The sequence below is a fragment of the Rattus norvegicus genome, chromosome 1, assembly GCF_021556685.1.
Source record: "Rattus norvegicus strain SHRSP/BbbUtx chromosome 1, alternate assembly SHRSP_T2T, whole genome shotgun sequence".
NCBI classification, from domain to species: Eukaryota; Metazoa; Chordata; class Mammalia; order Rodentia; family Muridae; genus Rattus; species Rattus norvegicus.
Window position 1 is genome coordinate 190,464,100 of NC_141534.1, and position 21,361 is coordinate 190,485,460.

The following is a 21,361-nucleotide window of genomic DNA, read 5'->3' on the forward strand; positions in this document are numbered from 1 at the left end:
TCCCATATTTAAATTTTCTAGATTCTTCACTTTTTTAAACAGTTGAACTCTTTCTGTCTTAATTTGGATGATCAAAATTCAGTTTAGTAAATAAAAACATTGTAAGATTAATGTCTACCACATTAATCTCATTTTTTTCTGACTTGTTAATAGTTATTAAAATCTATAGGATGTGACTTTGCTGATGCTTTATGGCATTAAAAATTATTAGATTTGGTCTGGAGAGATGACTAAGTAATTAAGAGCATTTCATCTCCAAGAGGACCTGGATTTGGTTCCCAGCACCCACAACTGTCTTTATCTCAGCTCTAAGGTATCTAATGCCCTCTCCGAAACTCTGCAGCTACCATTTGCATGGACCTGGTACACAGACATACATGTAGGCAGAATGCTCATACACATAAATTCAAGTATTTTTTAAATTAATATTCTGATTTATTTCTATGAGTTACATAGACATTTCTATGAAGCTTACATACTAAATTTTGTTTTCTTTTGTTTGAAAAGATAAACCAAATTTCTTGTAGAGAAAATAGACTGATGAGAGGCTAGTAGAACATATCATTAGAAAGCATATGCCCCTCAGAAGAAAAGGGAATTCTCTGAGGAGCCTGAGGCTGCTGCAAGCTGCACAAAGAGCCGCACAAAGAAAAAGAAAAAGTCGCAGAAGGCACAGGAGGAGGATTAGAACGGACCTGCTTGGTGGGAGGGGCATACTTTATGGTGGCAGTTCCTCCTGCCTATAATAAACCCCAATAAAAACACAAAACCAGAAAGAAAAAAAAAAAAAAGAAAGCATGTGAAGTTTAGAGACAGGTGCACCTGTGTGTGGATGTAGGGACAGACACAGTGGAGTTGGCATCGTTGCTGGGTACAGGACTGTGAGTGTATAGGTTCCTCTTCAACTTCTATTTTCTCATTGTTTGCACTCAAAAAGTATTCTACTTGAGCATGTGAGATACCTACATAGAGCCTTGCTAAACACTAAAATTATATAATTAAGTTTAAGATTAGGAAACTTTAAAGGAAGTTAAAATGCACTGACTGGTTATAATGTACTGTAATAATGATACGTTACACCTAAGAAAAATAAATACTCAGTTCTGTTTTGTTTTAAACCTTTCACAGTTCCAACAAACTTGGGTACCTGGTTTCCCCACCACAGCAAATTAGAAGAGGAGAAAGAAGCTGTTACAGGTAAGAATGCTAAAACTCTTAGAAAAGAACCCCATAGCACTGGGAAATATACAAAGAAAACTCTGGAGTGGTGAGGAAGGAGTGGTTATTTGCTCTCCTCCTTTCTCTTAATAAGTCTTTCCTAGTGATCCTTCAGAAATTTGGGAACTGGGAGTTACAGTTCAGTGGTTAGTTTCTTGCCTGGCCTGTATAAGGCCCTAGGTGTAATCCCTACCAGATGCAGAATAAAGTCTCATTTGAAGGTTTGTTTACAAAAACTCTTTATTGAGAAGTTTAGAGCACAACTATAATCCCAGGGTTTGGGAGGCTGAGGCAAGAAGATTGTTGAGTTAGAAGCTAGTTTGCATGACATAAAAAGACCAGGAAGGAGGGATGGAAATAGAAAAACATAGAAAAGTTACATCTTGGTATGTATGCTCCTGTGTATATGAGAATACATGCTTATAGAGGCCCAAGAAGGATGTCAGGTACCCTGCTCTGTGACTTCCTGCCTTACTCTTGGGAAAAAGTAGCTCACTAAAACTGGAGCTAGACTGGGAAACAGCAAGCCCTAGGATTTGGCCTGTCTCTGCCCCCACAACACTAGGGTTAAACATAGGAATACATGGCCACACCTGGCTTTTTATGTGGGTGCTGAGGGTTTGGGCTCTGCTCCCTGTACTTGTGCAAGCACCCTTACCTACTCACTGAGCCATCTCCTCAGAGTCCCTGAGACTCTGTTCTTTGAATTCCTTCCACTGATTTCTTGGTTTGTATTGGCACATGGCAGGATACAGCTTATGAAAGTTAGCTCAGTTTCCAGATGGGGAAAAACATTGTGTTTCTTTGTCTCAATTTTTCCTCACCTTCTCTTTTCCATAAGAAGAGACCAGGAGATTTGTTTAGGGCTCTTACTCTCACAATGTTAACTTAAGAATCCTAGGTTTTATATGGTGATAGTTATTTAAATCAGGATGCAGAAATTTCCAAGCTTGATAAAGGCTATGACTGATCTTCTAGTGGGCCACTCAGAATTGCCAATCTCATGGCAGATTGCATTGAGCAAAGGGATGTATACTGAATCATGGATATAGTTCTGAGCAGACAAGTCTGAACACCTGCCTTACATACCACCTGCTCAATTTGTTTAGCAAAAGCATTCAAATTCTTTGAGACAATTCAGACACTTTAGCACTATTAACCTTTTTTGTTTAACCTTTTTTGGGGGAAAATGTTGATATCTTCAGTTTTGATTACAAATACTAGAATTAGTATGATTCTGTTTTGTTTAGTTTCACCCACTTCTTCCAAAAGGAAGTTACAGTGGGGTTTTTGTTTTTTTGTTAATGTAAACTTTGAGTCTAGAAAAGTATCTGGGAGAGAACTAGGTCATAGGTATATTAACCTGTCACTTCCTTCCAAATACGTTTGCTGTCAGTTGATAAAGACCTTTAAAAATTAGTACCTTGGGAGCTGGAGAGGTAGTTCAGTGGTTAAGAGCACTTGCACTCTTGCAGAGGGTCCAGGATTTTGAAATAAGGTTGTTGAGAGGTTTTTATATTTAGCCAAGTTCTTGGTATGTTACCCAAGCTGGTCTCAAAAGGCTTGGGACTGTAGACCTTTATCACCATACCTGTCCTGTAGGGTTAATGTGTGCAAATAACACCTTCATTGCATTTGTACTGAAGTAGTTGATTCTATTCCATTTTTGCACTTTGGAAAATAATTATAAACAGAAAAAGAAAACCTCATTTGTCAAAGACGAATTTAATGTAAAGGTTTAATACCTTGGAATTTATCTCTCCAGAAGTATAAACCGCGGGCGACACCACAGCGAACGATCACAGAGGACTCAAGGCCCATCACTACCAGCAACTCCAGTCTTTGTGCCTGTCCCACCACCTCCTTTGTATCCACCTCCTCCCCATACACTTCCTCTTCCTCCAGGTGTACCTCCCCCACAGTTTTCTCCTCAGTTTCCTCCTGGCCAGCCTCCACCAGCAGGATATAGTGTCCCTCCTCCAGGGTTCCCGCCAGCTCCTGCCAATATATCAACACCTTGGGTATCATCAGGAGTGCAGACTGCCCATTCAAATACCATCCCTACAACACAAGCACCTCCTTTGTCCAGGGAAGAATTCTATAGAGAGCAGCGACGACTAAAGGAAGAGTGAGTATTTTAGTTTGAAATTACCATACACTTTTTTCATTTTCTGATATAACATTAAATAGGTATTTTTGGAAACATTTTCCAGTGTTTCCAGTTAGTAAAGAAAATTCACCTAAAATTTAAACCAAAGCCATACAAGCAACTTCCTCAGGGATACCTAGTTATTCATAGTTTTAAAGTAGAAAACTAATGGCAATTTCATTCATTTCATTCATGATCTAATTACATTTGTCTTGTTAGTTTTCTTAAATGGTTTTTGTTAACTTTCACTCTTTAACTTTATTTTACTAGGGAAAAGAAAAAGTCCAAGCTAGATGAGTTTACAAATGATTTTGCTAAGGAATTGATGGAATACAAAAAGATTCAAAAGGAGCGTAGGCGCTCATTTTCCAGGTTAGTGTTTTGCAAGCCTTCACAACAGAATTACAAATGGGACTTTGAATATCCAGGGATTACCTATGGATATAAATAACATTGCACTTAGGAGATTTTTCTGATTCGGTCTAGTTTTACAGAATGGAGGAGATGTAGCTTATTCCCCAATATGTCCATTAAAATAATCTCAGTGTAAATTCTATTGTGTAGAACTAGCATTTATGGGGACTAAGTTGTCCTTGTCCCTTGAAGGTATTCATAATATGAGATAAATGGGAAATGTTTATGGAAGGAAAGACATAGGGGACTAGCCCGAGAGTATTCTGAGGGCCTTTGCCATAGGCTGCAGCTTCTTGCTGTAACATTAACCTGTGCGATAAAAAGTAGTGGTAGAATACACCTTGCTGGATTGTTAGAAAAGAAAAACCAGTTATGGAAGTTCCCTGGAAGCTTGTTTAAAGACTTTGTTTTTTAGACTTAACACTTAAAATGTGGTTCCTTTTAAAGCTAGACTGTTGGCTAGTGTAAGATAAAAAATAGATTCCTACCTAAATAATCAGACAGGAAGTGAAATTTAAATTTAATTGGCATTTGTTTGATGTTAATAGCTCATAAAACTCACGGTACATTAATGCACTCCACTCTGATGTCAAGCCTTGGCTTTTGTTTTGTACTAAGTGACTTGTGTACTTTATTCCATTCCAGTAGAGGTCACTGCACCTCTTTAATCATCTAAGATGAAACTTGATGCAAAGAAAGAGAAAGCCGTGAGAAAAGAATACTAGACTGTCTATTTTTACTTTATGTATATTTCTCAACCATCAACTGTGCTTTTGTTTTTAGGTCTAAATCTCCCTATAGTGGGTCATCGTATTCAAGAAGTTCATACACTTACTCAAAGTCAAGGTCTGGCTCAACACGTTCACGCTCTTACTCTCGGTCCTTCAGCCGCTCACACTCTCGCTCCTATTCACGGTCACCCCCATACCCCAGGAGAGGCAGAGGCAAGAGCCGCAATTACCGTTCACGGTCCAGATCTCATGGATACCATCGATCTAGGTCAAGGTCACCTCCCTATAGACGATACCACTCACGGTCGAGATCTCCTCAAGCATTTAGGGGACAGTCTCCCACTAAACGCAATGTACCTCAAGGAGAAACAGAGCGTGAGTATTTTAATAGATACAGAGAAGTTCCACCCCCTTATGATATCAAAGCCTATTATGGGCGGAGTGTCGACTTTAGAGACCCATTTGAGAAAGAACGCTACCGGGAATGGGAGAGAAAATACCGAGAGTGGTATGAGAAGTACTACAAAGGGTACGCAGTGGGAGCCCAGCCTAGACCCTCAGCCAACAGAGAGGACTTTTCTCCAGAGAGACTCTTACCTCTTAATATCAGAAATTCACCCTTTACAAGAGGGCGCAGAGAAGACTATGTTGCTGGACAAAGTCATAGAAATAGAAATCTAGGTGGCAACTATCCAGAAAAGCTTTCGACAAGAGATAGTCACAATCCAAAAGATAATCCAAAGTCGAAAGAGAAGGAGAGTGAAAATGTTCCAGGAGACGGCAAAGGAAACAAGCATAAGAAACACAGGAAACGAAGAAAGGGGGAAGAGAGTGAGAGCTTCCTGAACCCAGAGCTACTGGAAACTTCTAGAAAATCCAGGGAATCCTCAGGGATCGATGAAACAAAGACAGATGCACTGTTTGTTCTCCCAAGCAGAGACGATGCTACACCTGTTAGGGATGAACCAATGGATGCAGAATCTATCACCTTCAAATCAGTATCTGAAAAAGACAAGAGAGAAAAGGATAAACCAAAAGTAAAAAGTGACAAGACCAAACGGAAAAGTGATGGGTCTGCTACAGCCAAGAAAGAAAATGTTTTAAAACCTTCTAAAGGACCCCAAGACAAGGTAGATGGAGACCGTGAAAAATCTCCTCGGTCTGAACCTCCTCTCAAAAAAGCCAAAGAGGAGGCTACAAAGGTCGACTCTGTAAAACCTTCCTCATCTCAGAAGGATGAGAAGGTCACTGGAACCCCTAGAAAAGCCCACTCCAAATCTGCAAAAGAACACCAGGAGGCAAAGCCAGTCAAAGAGGAGAAGGCAAAAAAGGACTGTTCCAAAGACATCAAGTCAGAAAAGCCAGCCAGTAAGGACGAGAAGGCCAAGAAGCCTGAGAAAAATAAACTACTTGAAAGCAAGGGAGAGAAACGAAAGAGAAAAACCGAAGAGAAGAGTGTAGATTTTGAGTCCTCTTCAATGAAAATCTCTAAAGTGGAAGGAACAGAAATAGTGAAACCATCACCAAAGCGGAAAATGGAAGGTGATGTTGAAAAGCTGGAAAGGACCCCAGAAAAGGACAAGAGTGCATCATCAACTACCCCAGCCAAAAAAATTAAACTCAATAGAGAAACTGGAAAAAAAATTGGAAATGCAGAAAATCCATCTACTACAAAAGAACCCTCTGAAAAACTGGAGTCAACATCTAACAAAATCAAACAGGAAAAAGTCAAGGGAAAGGCCAGACGGAAAGTAGCTGGGACAGAAGGCCCCAGCTCCACGCTTGTGGACTACACCAGGTATGGAGGCCGGGGGGGGGGGGGGGTGGCAGCAGAGAGTGTCCTTTATAAGAAATGATATCATTTGATCTGATCCATTTATGTTCTTAAGAGTCTGCATCGTGGGGATTAGACAGATGAGTCTGGTTGCAGCATTGTTTCAAGTTGGGACAGGTGAACCACATTGGTTTTTTTTATAGTTTGATTATGTGTGTCTTTCTTAGGGCAGAATAATTGAACTTTTTAAAGCTAAAATGACATCCTATTTTAAGCTAACTTTTAAAAAAATTTACTTACCAATGTTTTATTAGGAATAAATTTTTTATTAATTAAAAGTTTCATTTGTTTTAGTACAAGCTCAACTGGAGGCAGTCCTGTGAGGAAATCTGAAGAAAAGACAGATACAAAGAGAACAGTCATTAAAACTATGGAGGAATATAATAATGATAATACAGCGCCTGCAGAAGATGTTATAATTATGATTCAGGTTCCTCAGTCCAAATGGGATAAAGATGACTTTGAATCTGAAGAAGAAGATGATGTTAGAACCACACAGCCTATACAGAGTGTAGGGAAACCATCCAGTATTATAAAAAATGTCACTACTAAGCCATCAGCTACAGTTAAGTGCACTGAGAAAGAAAATGAGCAGTCTGAGAAAATTCAGAAGCTTACCAAGGAGGTCAGCCATGAGGTGATACAGCATGAGCTCAGGAGCTCAAAGGGCTCTGTGTCCAGTGAGAAGGGGAGAGCCAAGGACCGGGATCACTCAGCGTCAGAGAAGGACAACCCTGACAAGAGGAAGACCAGTATCCAGCCAGACAAGGAGAGCACTGTGGACCGCCTGAGTGAGCAAGGACATTTTAAGAATCTCTCTCAGTCTTCCAAAGAGACCAGGACTTCAGAGAAGCATGAGTCTGTTCGTGGTTCCTCAAATAAAGACTTCACTCCTGGTAGAGACAAGAAAACGGACTACGACAGCAGAGATTATTCCAGTTCCAAACGAAGAGACGAAAGAAGTGAATTAACAAGAAGAAAAGACTCTCCTCCTCGGAGTAAAGATTCTTTATCTGGACAGAAAAGTAAGCTGAGGGAGGAGAAAGATTTACCTAAAAAGGGGACAGAGTTAAAAAAAAGTAATTCTAGTCCCCCAAGAGACAAAAAGCCTCATGATCATAAAGCCTCCTATGAAACCAAACGCTCATGTGAAGAGACAAAGTCTGTAGATAAAAATGCTGGGAAGGAACGGGAGAAGCATGCTGCTGAAGCTTCTCGAAACGGGAAAGAGTCCAGTGGCAGCAAGTTGCCATCTATACCCAACCCGCCAGACCCTCCCATGGAAAAGGAGCTGGCTGCCGGGCAGATTGAGAAGAGCACCATCAAGCCAAAACCCCAGTTGAGTCATTCCTCAAGGCTTTCCTCTGATCTCACTAGAGAGACTGATGAGGCTGCTTTTGAACCCGACTATAACGAGAGCGATAGTGAGAGTAATGTGTCTGTGAAGGAGGAAGAAGCTGTTGCCAGTGTCTCCAAGGACTTGAAAGAGAAAGCAACAGAGAAAGCAACAGAGAGCTTGAATGTAGCAACAGCCAGCCAGCCAGGTGCAGACAGGAGCCAGAGCCAAAGTAGCCCCAGTGTTAGTCCAAGTAGAAGTCATAGCCCTTCCGGCAGCCAGACCCGGAGCCACAGCAGCAGTGCCAGCTCGGCAGAAAGCCAAGACAGCAAAAAGAAGAAAAAGAAGAAAGACAAGAAAAAGCACAAGAAGCATAAAAAGCACAAGAAGCACAAGAAGCATGCAGGCGTGGACGGTGATGTGGAGAAGAGCCAGAAACATAAACACAAGAAGAAGAAGGCGAAGAAAAACAAAGACAAGGAGAAGGAGAAAGATGACCAAAAAGTGAAATCTGTCACTGTGTGAAGGACGGATGTTTTAATTGACTTAATTACTAAGTCATCTGTATTAAATTCTGTTATAATGTAAAGAGATTCCAGCCTTGTAAATAATGAATGGAAGACCCTGTGCTGCACTTAAAGTATTTGCTGCTTGATTATTTCATTTTTACATCAGAGCTTTATAACGAACTTTTGTACAGAATTGTGAGTTGTGACCATGGAACATGAGAGGTTTTGCTAGGGCCTATTATTTTTAACCACCATTAATTAGTTGGGGTGGAGTTTACTGTGAAATTTTCACATTTGAATTTTTTTAATTGCCTGGCAAATGCTGATATCAGTTCAAAAATATCAGCAGAATGATTTGCTGAACTCATTACAGCCCCGTTATGTCACTTTTTGATTACAATAAAAGTTTTCAGTAAACTTTTCACTTGTTGAAAATGTATATTATTTAAAGGTAGTAGTGTCTCATTTCTTCTCTTTCCAAGATCCTTTGAGCCTGTAAGTCAAGCTGACTAGACAAAATTTTCAACGTTGAAAATGTACTTCAGAGGGGGCTGGTGGAAGATCATTGTTCTTAATAATTAGAAGCTAGGTTTCTAAAAGGAGGGCAGGGTGCTTAACTCTCAGTGATGAGGAATTGGGCTGTTCTAGCTGTATGGTTTTCTTGGAATTCTGGGTTGGTATTAAATTCCTTAATGAAACAGAATCCGCTTAAAATGTGTGGCTGTGTCCACTGTCTGTCCTGCTGACAAGCATGTACTGTGAGGCTGGAGGGGGGTCTTCACTACTACGTCTGTCTGGAGCTCAGTGAAGGCACTCAAGGATTTGGACAGGTTATGTGGTTTTAGAGAACCTGGCAAAGATAGGGCTGGTCCTATGGTTAAACTGCTAGTCTGCTGTCCGGTGCAGTAGCCGAGGGTTTTGGTGGTGGAATCAAAACGCAGGCACATCTAGCAGCAAGGTGCGAGGAGTGTCGTGTACATGGTACTTACATAATTGCTGGTTCTCTGGTGCTTGGGTCAAGACACTTGAATGTCGAGTTTTACCATTTAAAATTCTAAGTGATAACCCCTCCCCCCTTTTTTCTGTTTTAAAGTGTGTGTGTCCATGGAGGGAGAGGAGAGCATTGGAGCCCTCTAACCAGCTGGAGTCACAGGTAGTTGTGAGCTGCCTGATGTGGATGTTGGGAACCAAATTCAGGTCCTATGCAAGAGCAACAAGCGCTTGCCACCACTGAGCCAAAGTAACACTAGTGCTACAGATGTGGAAGTCATCCAGAGATGCTGCCTTTGAGCCAGATCAGCTTTGCTGGGGCAGCTCAGCTCTGCCCTGATGTCAAGCGCACACACCTATGCCAGGGCTAAGCTGTCCTGACCATTTATGCCCACGTGCAGCATACTCCCTCTTTAATTGGAGGTAGTCCAGCAAGATTATATTCTTACTTCCTACTGATGAGATCTACTACTCGATCCTGTTTCCCACACTGACTAAAGATTTGGTACACAGAACTGTCAAATCTGAACTGGTTACTCACATTATTGAGCTCATTCTTGAAGCTCACCCAGCCTTCACTTTAATTGCAGCTCCACTCCTGTAACAGGTTCCTGGCTACCGATCACCTCAAAGTGTTGTTCCTTTTGCAACGAAGAGCAGTTTCCCAGCTTTGTTGGTGTTTGAACTTAGTTTCTTTCATACGCTGAATGTTGTTCAACAGAAACATGCAAAGGCTAGAGACATGGCTCAATCTGAGTTAAGTGCTTCCATAAGCCTGAGGACTTGAGTTCAAATCTCTAAAACACAAGTAAGTCTAGATGCTGTGCGTGCATCCGTAACTCCAGTGTTCTACAGTGAGATGCTACAATGAGATGGCAGGTAGAGACCTGTATGCCACAAACAAAAGACACTGACTCAAGGGGGAAGGGCCAACCCCAGGGTTGCCCTTTAATGACGGCGCTGTGGTACATGTGTATCCACTCCCAGAAACATATATGATACAGATTTTTTTTAAATGTATGAATGTAGCATTTGGAGGTAACTTGAAATACTACTCAATAAATGGTCTTGGTTTTAATTAATATTTGTTAGGCACTGCCAGGTGCTCTGTACTTTCTATAACCATTAAAAATGCCCATGGCCCTTGATGGTACATGTGATCTTTTTTTTCCAACCTCAGTTATTAATGCTAGTGTCTGATTGGTCTAAACTTGTACCTTGCTGTGTAGAGTCAAGACAACAGGAAGTCACCCTGTTTTACTAACCCCCCCCCAGAAGGCCACACTACATCTTATTATAAACTTGCCTTGCCCTTTTTTTTTTTTTTTTTTTTTTTTTTGGTTCTTTTTTTCGGAGCTGGGGATCGAACCCAGGGCCTTGCGCTTCCTAGGTAAGCGCGCCTTGCCTTTTTAATAATACTGTGCATTTGTGCCTGGAGTTATGTATCTGAGTATAGTGCCCATGTGCAGGCCAGAAAAGGGTGTCAAGTCCCCTAGGACTGGACTTAATAAGTGATTTTGTTATCTTGCCCCAACTGGGTGTTGGGAACCAATTCAGTATACTCTTAACTGTTGAGTCATTAGGCTGTCTCTCCTGCCCTGTGGGATTGTTTTTTTTTTTTTTCCCAGTCTTCTCCTGTAACCCCAGACTAATCTTGAGCTCTTGTTCTATGGGTCTGTTTGTTTTGTTGTTTTGTACTAAGGATTGAGCCTAGAGACCTTGTACATGCTAAGCAAATGTTCTGCCGGCAATCTATAGCCCCAGACATCAGACTGCCCTGGCCCCATTTGTGTGTGTGGGTACTCAAAATCTAGCCTTATGGAATCTAGACGCATTGTTCACTGTGGTCGCTACTTTGTGTAACAGTGTACCACAACCTCTTGCTCCTGCCCGCCAAACAGTAACTTGATAGGCAACAGTTGCCCAGCCTCCTCGGCCTCACAGTGGCTGAGCACTATTGTACTGTGCTCTTACCTGTAAAATCAATGTTCTGTGCTATTTCTAGCTTTTTGGTTTGAGACAGCGTCTCATACTCTAACTCAAAATGGCCAGTTACTCTATATGTAGCCCAGGCTGGCCTCAAACTACTCCAGCAGCTTCCCAAGTACTGGACCTGTAGGTGTGAGCTGACAAATCAGATCAACCTTTATAGCCTTATGGGAAGGGTGGTGGGTAGAACCCACGTGGAAGAAAAAACCAAGCAAGTTCTCTGACCTCAACATGTGTACCCTTTGCTCATGCATGTCCATAGACATACACGTAGAGAGAAGGTATACCAGAACTTGTAAAGAATGTTTAAAGAGCACTCACAAATTACAAATGCCAGGGTTTCATTCTTTCTATGAGCAAAACATGATGTGAATAGTAAGTACTTCATCTTTCTTCCTTGAACATTTAGTGGATATTTAGGAATCCTTTTTTTTCTTCTTCTTTTCTGTTTTGGCTATTTGTGAATAGTGTTACAATGGAGAAGTTTTGTTTTACAAATTGGTTTAATTCCTTTGGATGTATACACCAAACGTGTTTACTGATCTGTGTCAATACATCTGACTAATTAGTTTTGAGATGGAGTTGCCTGCCATGTTGCCTGGCCTGGCCCTGCACTCTTTGGCTCAAGATCTCTACCCGCCTTCACATCTCCGCTCTGAGTAATAGTGAATAATTATAGGTGCACAGCGCTGTATCAGCTACTCAATCTTTGAAACCTTCATGGTTCCCATAATGGGCTGTGCGACCTTACTTCCTGCCAGCAGTGTACAGAGATGATGTTACTCACACCCTCACCAGCAGCCAACCCACTGGCTTTAGTAAAGTATGAGGGTCTGAGTTGAGACCCACAAAAGCCAAGACAAATCAGACAAAGGAGCACATACCTACAACTCAAGCATTCTATGATGAGGTGGGAGAGAGCATCCCCAGCAGCTCCCAGACTTGTCTCCTGACATGCAGAGAGCTGAACAGCAAAGGACCCTGGCCTACCCAAGGTGGAAGGGGAAGACGGACTGTCAAGGTTGCCATCTGAGCTCCACGAGTACAGACAGTAAATTCCCAGAGCTGTTGTGTGAATGACGACACAGCATGCTAAATGCAGGAGACAGATTCAAGATGTCAGTTGTGCACAGTATAAGCAACTTATCAAAGCATATCATCTTTTTATTCAGATGCTGCCTCAGGTATCCTAGGGTTGCCTCTGTGTAGCCTGTGAGTGACCTTGGACCTCTGATTTCCCTAGCATATCTTCCCAAGTCTTCAGTTATGGACGTGTGCCACCTGGACTGGTCTATGAAGTGCCAGGGAGCACACTTGGGCTTCATGCTAAGCAAGCCCTCTGGCCTCCAGCACATCTGCTTCCCCAGTCCCCTCTGACATTTTTAGCATTGTTAAGGATTTTCTAAAAGAAACCATTGCTAATTTCCTTCTACACTAACTATAAAAAGCAATGGAGCTATACAGGTGCTTTGTGCTTGTCATCACAGAGTGTTAGTAGCAGTGTAAGGGGAATACCATAAATTCAAGGCCAGCCAGGACTACCAGGGTGAGACCCTGAGTCAGGCCTCTGGGGAGGCAGAGAGAGGCAGGTGGATCTCTGAGTTCAAGGCCAGCTTGGTTTATAGAGTGAGGTCCAGAACAGCCAAGACTGTATAGAAAAACCCTGTCTTAAAAACCCAAAATAATATAATAAAACAAAAACACTAATGGAAGGTAAACAATGATCTTATTGAATCCAACATGAATCTTGCTTTTTGCTTGAAATATGACTGGGGCTACAGTGACTGATTGGGGTTACAGGGACTGTGGCTACTGAGATTACAAGAACTGACTAGGGTACAGGGACTGCCTAGAGCATAGGAACTGACTGGGGTGCAGGGACTGCCGGGGCACAGGAACTGCCTGGGGTTACAGGGACTGACTAGGGTACAGGGACTGCCTGGGGTACAAGGACTGATGGATACAGGGACTCACTGGGGTACAGGGACTCACTGGGGTACAGGAAAGAAATTGGTCCACACATTTTAAACCTTGGCTGAGAGGCAGCTTTCATAGCATTGTGGTCTTGTACCAGAAGTGGCAGGCAAGTTATCAGAACTGAATAGAAGGCCAAAAGGGGGGCTAAATGTGAAGTTATCAACTATGAACTATAAAGCTATATTGTGTTGTGCATCAGCATAAGCAGATTTTTCTTTCAATGTACTTTGAAAAAACATCAGCCATATATGGTGCTTCACACCTTTAATCCCAGCACTTGGGAGGCAGAGGCAAGCAGATCTCTGAATTAGAGGCTAGCCTGATCTACTAAAAAGCATATTCCGGGGTTGGGGATTTAGCTCAGTGGTAGAGCGCTTGCCTAGGAAGCGCAAGGCCCTGGGTTTGGTCCCCAGCTCCGAAAAAAACCAAAAAAAAAAAAAAAAAAAAAGCATATTCCAGGATTGCCAGGGCTACACATAGAAACAAGGTCTCTGGAAAAAATTCACATCTTCAAATTTTAAATATTTCATATCCAAAATTTTATTACATGGCCTTGGTGTTCGTCAGTGTTTCCATTCTAGGATCATCTCATCTTTACTAGTTTAAATATGTTTTTCAAACCTGCTAGTCAACTGGAAACCTAAGTTCTCTATAACTATCTAGAGATTTTTTTTTTTAACTTCATTTCCTCTTGCCTTTTTCTGTCTCATGTGTCCCAGGCTGGCCGCAAACACACTATGTAGTCCAGGATAACCACAATCTCCGGATCTTTCTAACCCCACCTATCAAACACTAGGCTTACGGAAACAGCACCCTGATTATCGTCCTGTGAGTGTAACCTGGGTCTTCATGCGTGCTAGGCAAGCAGGCTGCAGAGACAGCTCATCCCTAATGCCTTTGATGCTTGCAGTGCAAGATCCAGTTCCTGTTAGTTTACTCCTTTTTTTTTTTTATTTTGCTGGTATTTTCCCTATAGGGAGATCCCAATCTTCACAGATGTCCCGGTCGTTCTCCCTTCTCAGAGAACATCTGAGCTTTTTCACATGCACCCTCGCCATCCCTGTATACCATAGCTCTTCATCTTTTAAACTGAAATTAGTCATTAAGATACTTTCCTTAACTGAGAGACAAGTTCCCTGAGATATATATGCCCTTAGAGGGCAGAAACAGCTACAGACAATGCTTTCAAACAGCAACAGTTCCTCTGTCTATAGTTTGTCAAAACCACAGCCTAAGTTACACAGAAGTACAAATAACCAGCTGGCTTGTTAATGTTAAGCGTCACTGACAGCAAAACCAAAATGCCAATAAAAGTTGCGTTATTGCCAGGTAGTGGTGGTGCACACATTTAGTCCCAGTGCTTGGAAAGTGGAGGCAGGTGGATCTCTGTGACTCTGAGGCTCTGGTTACTTGGAAAAACCCCATCCTGAAAAAAAAAAATCTTCATAAATCAGATTTACAAAGGCACAAAGCAACACTTTGAAGCACCTCTTTCCAAGTAAAACTTTAACACTGGCTTAAATCAAAATGGGCTTTAGAAATGTTTATGTGTAAACTCCCTGAAGCTGAGAGCCAGGGAGACAGCTCAGCACCATGCAGCTCACCTTGAAAGACAAATGACCTGAATTCAATCCCTGGAACCCACAGAAAAGCAGAGGAGAGTACAAATTCCAGGACTGTCATTGGACCTTCCCACATGTGCCTTGGGCAGCCCTACCCCTCCTCATGTTATAAACACTGCAATCATAAAGACAATATAAAAACGCCAAAACTTGGTTGTTTGGTATAGTAACTTTCCTCATAAAATCTTAACTTTTCTTGGAATTAATAAATTCTCTCATTTTAGAAAATGGTTTGCAATAGATCCCAGAACTATGGCTTCCTCTCAGTACATTCAAATGAACCAAGGGTTCCATCCATTTCACAGTTTTCTTTCCAGTGGGTTATTAATAGCCTTTCCCTTCCCATTGAGGAAAAAACAGGCCGCTCATGCAGGCTGGTCACAGAGCTACCATCCTGCCAGCTCTTGGGAAGTCACTTCTCATCAAATCATCATTCCACCCAATATTTTATAGGTATTTTTCTTTTAATTGAAAATAGATTTTTCATATAATGCTGATTACTCTTTCCCCTCCTTAGCTTCTCCCAAATCCCCCCATTTCCCCACCCAAATCCACACTCCTTCCTCATTCACATTAGATTACAAACAGGCATCTAAAGTAATACCTAATAATAATAATATAAAACAGATGAAAACAGGACAAAACAAATAGTGTCATCCCTTATCATTTGGGTGACACATGTTCTAATAAATCCATGAATAGAGTTCACAGAATAGGGTAAAAAATGTTTCACCCTGTAATGTCAGAAATCACTCATACTTGGAGAGAATTCTCTACAACTTCTGATATCAGTAAGGAGTTCAAAGCCATTTTGATTAATCTAATTCTATACAATAATCTCTGTGGCACATCCCTTCATTTTAAGGAACACATGCGCACACACGCGCACGTGCGCGCGCACGCGCGCGCGCACACACACACACACACACACAAATATGCACGCATACATGCTTGGGGTGACGATAGAGGGGGAAACCAGAGGACAACTCCCACCATGTGGGGCTCAGGGATCAAACTCACATCATTAAGCTCGGCGGCTTTGTCCTGCCAGCCCTACTTTTGCTTCTGAGTTGTATAAAACATCTGATGTCTTGATGCCTCTGTGGGGAATTTGATCATCATCATGATGTTAGAGCTGAGCCAGTGGGGCATCATCACTAACTGGTCCATTTTGATGATGCTCTTGGGGAGTATCCGCTCTTTCTACAAGGGATGGAGAGCAAGGCCTTTAAGAAGTGTGTACATCCTTCTGTCCTGTGTAATAAGTCTAGTAATGTCTTCACTCCTCATGACATTTAACTCCCCAAACACTAGCTAGTGGTCATGGTTTGGGGTTTGTCTGTCTATCATCTGTCTGTCTGTCTATCTATCTATCTATCTATCTATCTATCTATCTATCTATCTATCATTTATCTATGTATCTATCATTTATCTATGTATCTATCTATCTTCTTTTTCTTTCTTTCACTTTGTGACACAAATTCTCTCTATGTAGCCCTGGCTGTCCTGGAACTCACTGCATAGACCGGGCTGGCCTCACATTCACACAGTTCTGCCTGCCTCTGCCTCCTGAGTGCTGAGTTAAGACACAGCCACCACACACCACTGGTCTTGCTCTGTTTTTAGCCTTGGAGCTTTTCTTTTGAATTTTGCTGTGGTTGTCTTGACATTGTTGTTTGGGGGTTTGCTATGAGAAACACGTTCCTGGGCTTGTGTCCTTGGCGCGTCCTTGGCACCCCACCTTTGGTGATCACTGACATCTGAGTGGCTTTGTAAAGCTCAAGAGGTGCCTTGCTGGCTTGTGTGTGAGCCTTTTCCATCTGGAAAGCCATGTCTTTGGGCTCTAAAAACCATGATTTGTGGATAATAATTCTCATTTGCTTCTGCATACTTTTGTTTTTGGGGTTCATTATTTGGGTTTTTATTTCTTCTACTGAACGCCTAGTATTCTTACCCTTTATTCTTAATTTTAAAATCTTTTAAAAAATTGTATTTATTTGTGTGTGGGGGCGGGGCTGTCACAATCCATGTGTGGAGATCAGAGGACAATGTACAGAGGTCACTTCTCTCCTTTCACCATGTATAGCACGTAGGTCCTACGGATCAAACTCGGGTCATCAGGTTTGGTGGCAGGCATCTTTACTTATTGAGCCCCCTCACATGCTAAGAAGTTTCATTTTCCAACTCTTTCATCAGCAACTTTTCTGCTGATGTAGTAATATAATATCTTAGTGTTCTATTGCTTGCATATCTGACCTCCTTTTCATAATACCCTGTTCTCTTTCGTGGTCGTAATAGGACATGTGAAGATGTGGTGTGTGTGGTGGCTTGGCCCATGGGAAGTGGCATTATTTGGAGGTGTGGCCTTATCAAATGAGGCATAACCTTGTTAGAGGAACAAGGTGTAGGTGGGATTTCAGGGTGCCTATGCTCAAGCTCCAACCAGTGTGAAACGAGATCCTCTTTCTGGCTGCCTGCAGAAAACGGAATCCTCTCCTGGCTTTCTTTGGATCAAGATGTAGACCTCTCAGTTCCTCCAGCACCATGTCCGCCTGTATGCTGCCATGCTTCCTGCTGTGATGATAATGGACAGCAGGCCTTGTATATGGTGATGCTCCTCTTTGGCATACTTTAGCCTGTCTTCCAGGTCATCAGTTGTCGTGTCTAGTTTGTCTACAACTCTGTCAGTCGATTCCATACTGCCTCTTGGACATTATTTTTTTTTCTTCCTCATATTTGTTGCCGGTTTAAAGGACTTATTTACCTTATTTTATATGTATGTGCATTTTAATTTATATTTATATATGTGCACCAGGCTTGAGATGCCTGAAAAGCCAACAGAGGGTATCATTGGATTCCCTGGAACTGGGTGATCGTAAGCTGCCTGTGGGTGCCTAGAAATGACTGGATTCTCTGCAAGAACAGCCAGCAGCCTTGATGGCTGAGCCAGGTCTCCAGTCCCTTTGTCTTCTTTTAAAGACTTTTTTTTCCTTCAGTCCTTCAGCAGTTCAGACATTTCAGGATTTGGTCCATCAGTCTGATGTGATCTGTCAGACACTGGTATCTGCCAGCTCAGTTCATTTCTCTGGGCATTAAAATCTCCCCTAGTAACACCAGCTTACATGCCACTTCTTCATGGGACCTCTCTGCTTAACTTCTTTCTAGATTCCCCTCACCATTCAGAGCCTGGCTGTCAATCCCCTTCACTCCTGGCTGTCAATCACCATCACTCCTGGCTGTCAATCACCTTCCCTGCTGGCTGGCTGTCAGTCACCTTCACTGCTGGCTGTCAGTCACCTTCACTGCTGGCTGGCTGTCAATCACCATCACTCCTGGCTGTCAATCACCTTTACTCCTGGCTGTCAATCACCTTCACTGCTGGCTGTCAGTCACCTTCACTGTTGGCTGTCAATCACCTTCACTGCTGGCTGGCTGTCAGTCACCTTCACTGCTGGCTGTCAGTCACCTTCATTCCTGGCTGTCAATCACCTTCACTGCTGGCTGGCTGTCAGTCACCTTCACTTCTCTCACTCTCATCACACTTTGTTCTGCATCCTTTGGCATCTGCAGGCAGGCGTCCCTGTGCCTCAGCCACAGCCCTCCGAAGGGATAAAGTGGTATCTCCTGGTTTTGATTTGCGTTTTCCTAAGGAATGAAGACCAAGACTGTATTTCCCATGCTTATTGCCTATTGGCATATTTGAGGGCAATGTCTATTTTAATGTTCTGCCATTTTTGCTTGGTTCCTCCAGGGGCGGGTGCTTGCTTGATTGATATTTTTGTTTTTGTTTCTGAGACAGGATTTCTTCTTATAGTCCAGGCTGGCTTGAATTCAACACGGAGCCTAGATTAGCTTTCAGTTTATGGCAATCCTTCTGCCTCATCCATTATGCTTATTTTGGGATTCATTTGTTTTATTTTTCAGTGAGGTCTCACTAGGTTGCCTCGGTTGGGCTCAACCACTTGGGCTCAAAGTCTCCCCCTGCTTCAGCCTATGAGTAGCTGAAATCACAGGCCCTTGACATTGCGCCAGCCTTCTATTTGACATGGAGCCACACCATACCGTCACCATCCTGTGACTGGTCTTCCCGCATGTTATCTTTCCACACACAGAGGTTTTGAATTTGGATGATGCCCAACATATTTATTTTCTCTTTGATCGGTTATACTTAGGGGACAGACATGTAATCCCAGTGACTGAGTCAAAAACCATGGAAGTCTACTCTGCACTTTCTGACAAAACTCCCAACCCTGAACCTGCACATTCAAGTCTATGATGCATTTTGGATTGATTTTTTTTTCCATATATGATATGAAGTGGAGGGGTCAAATTTAAAAGATTGTTCTTGGGGCTGGGGATTTAGCTCAGTGGTAGAGCGCTTACCTAGGAAGCGCAAGGCCCTGGGTTCGGTCCCCAGCTCCGAAAAAAAGGAACCAAAAAAAAAAAAAAGATTGTTCTTAGATTTATTTATTTTATTCTCATGAGTATTTTACCTATGTGTATGTTTGGGTGCCAGCAGGGTCAGAAGAGGTATCTGATCCCCTGGGACTGGAGTTACACAGAGTTGTGAACTGCCGTGTGGGTGCTGGGAACTGAACAAATGCTCTTAATTGCTAAGCCATCTCTCTCGCCCTGTTTAAATATTTTTGCATAGGAATATTCCATGTCCCTGAACCACCTCCTGAAGAACTAGTATTTGCTCTGCTGAAGCTTGTCGCCGTTCCCAAAATTGCCTGATGACTGGAGTAAAAAATTGTGTCTGGATTCTCAAATTTTTAATTAATTTTACATCCCTCCTCTCCTCCTAGTCCATCTCATCCCAGCCCCACCCACTCTTCCTCCATTTCTTTTGAAAAGAGGAGGCGTCCTGTGGTTATCAACCAGCCCTGGCATATCAAACTACAGTAGAACTAGGTGCGTCCTCTCCTCTTGAGCCTGGATGAGGCAGCTCAATAGGGGAAAGGCTCCCAAAGGCAGGCAACAGAGTCAGAGACAGCCCCTGCTCCTACTGTTAGGAGTCCCACATGAAGACCAAGCTACACCATAAATGAACCCTTGGAAATTTTTTCTCACACCTCTCTTGTTCTCAGGTAATTGCAGGGCAGTTCTATACCTGCTCTAGCCCATTTTAGCTCCCAAGTGACTAACACAGAGACCTGGTATTTTTATGAATGAGCTTCTGGTACTGTGTTGTGCAAGTTCTGAGCTATTCTAGAACCCTCTATTCTGCCTACTACCTATCCCATATCCATTACTTGACATCTGGGCTTGCCCTGGTTCACTGTGGTCCATGTCTGTCCTCATGGTTACACTCTCATCGAGACCTCATGGCGAATCTTCCTGGTCTATCCACGTGGTTTTTTCACACCTCCGTCTCCTCCTCCTCCTCCCCTTCCTCCTCTTCTTCATCTCCCCCCCCCCCGCCTCCTTCTCTCTCTCTTTCTCACTCTTTGGGACTCTGTCACTGGGCTAGGATGTCCTCTCCTGCCCAGCCATAGGCTGATCAGCTCTTTATTAACCAATCAGAGATGGTGGAAAAACAATTTTTGCATAACAATGAGATCAGAGACCCTTGGCCATGCCAACATCTAGACTGTAGATAATGTCTGGGCATGGGAATCAGCATCCGAGTACACAGAGCATGACGACAACCCCCAGCACTACACAGCTGTAACAAAAGTGCAGAGAGCCTCGGTCTGTCCCATGCAGGCTCCCTGGCTGGTGGTTCAGTCTCTGTGAGCTCCTATGGCCCCGGATTAGCTGATTCTGTGGGGATTTTGTGGTGTCCTTGACACCTCTGTTTTCTACAATCCTTCCTATCCCCCTTCTGCAGGATTTCCTGAGCTCTGCCCGATGTTTGGCTGTGGGCTTCAGCATCTGTTTCCATCAGTTGCTGGGCAAAGCCTCGCTGATGAAAATGATGCTGGGTATTTGCCTGCAAGTACGGCAGAATATCATTAGCACTGTCAGGGGTGGGCTCCGTCTCATGACATGGGTCTCAAGCTGGACCAGTCATTGGTTGGCCACTTCCTCAATTTCTGCTCCATCTTTTACCTCTGCACATCTTGTAGACAGGACAAGTTGTAGGCTGAAGGTTTTATAGCTGGGTTGATGTCCCAATCCTTCAGTTAGAAGTCTTGTTGGTTACAGGAGATGGCCGGTTCAGGCTCAATTGTCCCCATTGCTAGAAGTCTTAGCTAGGGCCACCCTTCTAGATTCCTGAGAGTTTCCATGGTCCGACGTTTCTAGCTCCTCCCAGAGATGCTCTTCCCCATTCCAGTTGTCTCTCCCTCTGTTCCCCTCCACACACCCCATTCCTCCCGTTCCCACCCCTCCCACCCCATCCAGTCCCCTCCTCCCATTCCCCACAGTGCCTATTCTATTTCCCCTTCTCAGTGAGATTCACGTGTCCCCTGCTAGAGTCCTCCTCGTAATATCCACTTATAAGTGAGTACACACTATGTGTATCTTTCTGGGTCTGGGTTACCTCAGTCAAGATTATCTTTTCTAGTTCCATCCATTCGCCTGCAAATTCTCAGTTTTATTCCATTCACTCATATAGACAGAGAGGTAATATATGTACATACGCTCA

General features: G+C 42.9%; 1 protein-coding gene across 3 annotated transcripts in view; it reads left to right on the forward strand.

Annotated features, from left to right (window-relative positions):
* Window positions 1-8,615, forward strand: part of Rbbp6 (RB binding protein 6, ubiquitin ligase) — a 32,183-nt gene extending 23,568 nt beyond the window's left edge. For 2 of the 3 annotated variants that reach the window (XM_087559764.1, NM_001427187.1), the window contains 5 exon segments: window positions 1,129-1,197; window positions 2,984-3,346; window positions 3,638-3,739; window positions 4,565-6,310; window positions 6,641-8,615. In XM_087559764.1, coding sequence (XP_087415890.1) covers window positions 1,129-1,197; window positions 2,984-3,346; window positions 3,638-3,739; window positions 4,565-6,310; window positions 6,641-8,207 — 3,847 coding nt within the window. In that variant the 3' untranslated portion in view covers window positions 8,208-8,615. 3 annotated transcript variants of the gene reach the window in all.
* Window positions 8,616-21,361: the final 12,746 nt, after the last annotated feature.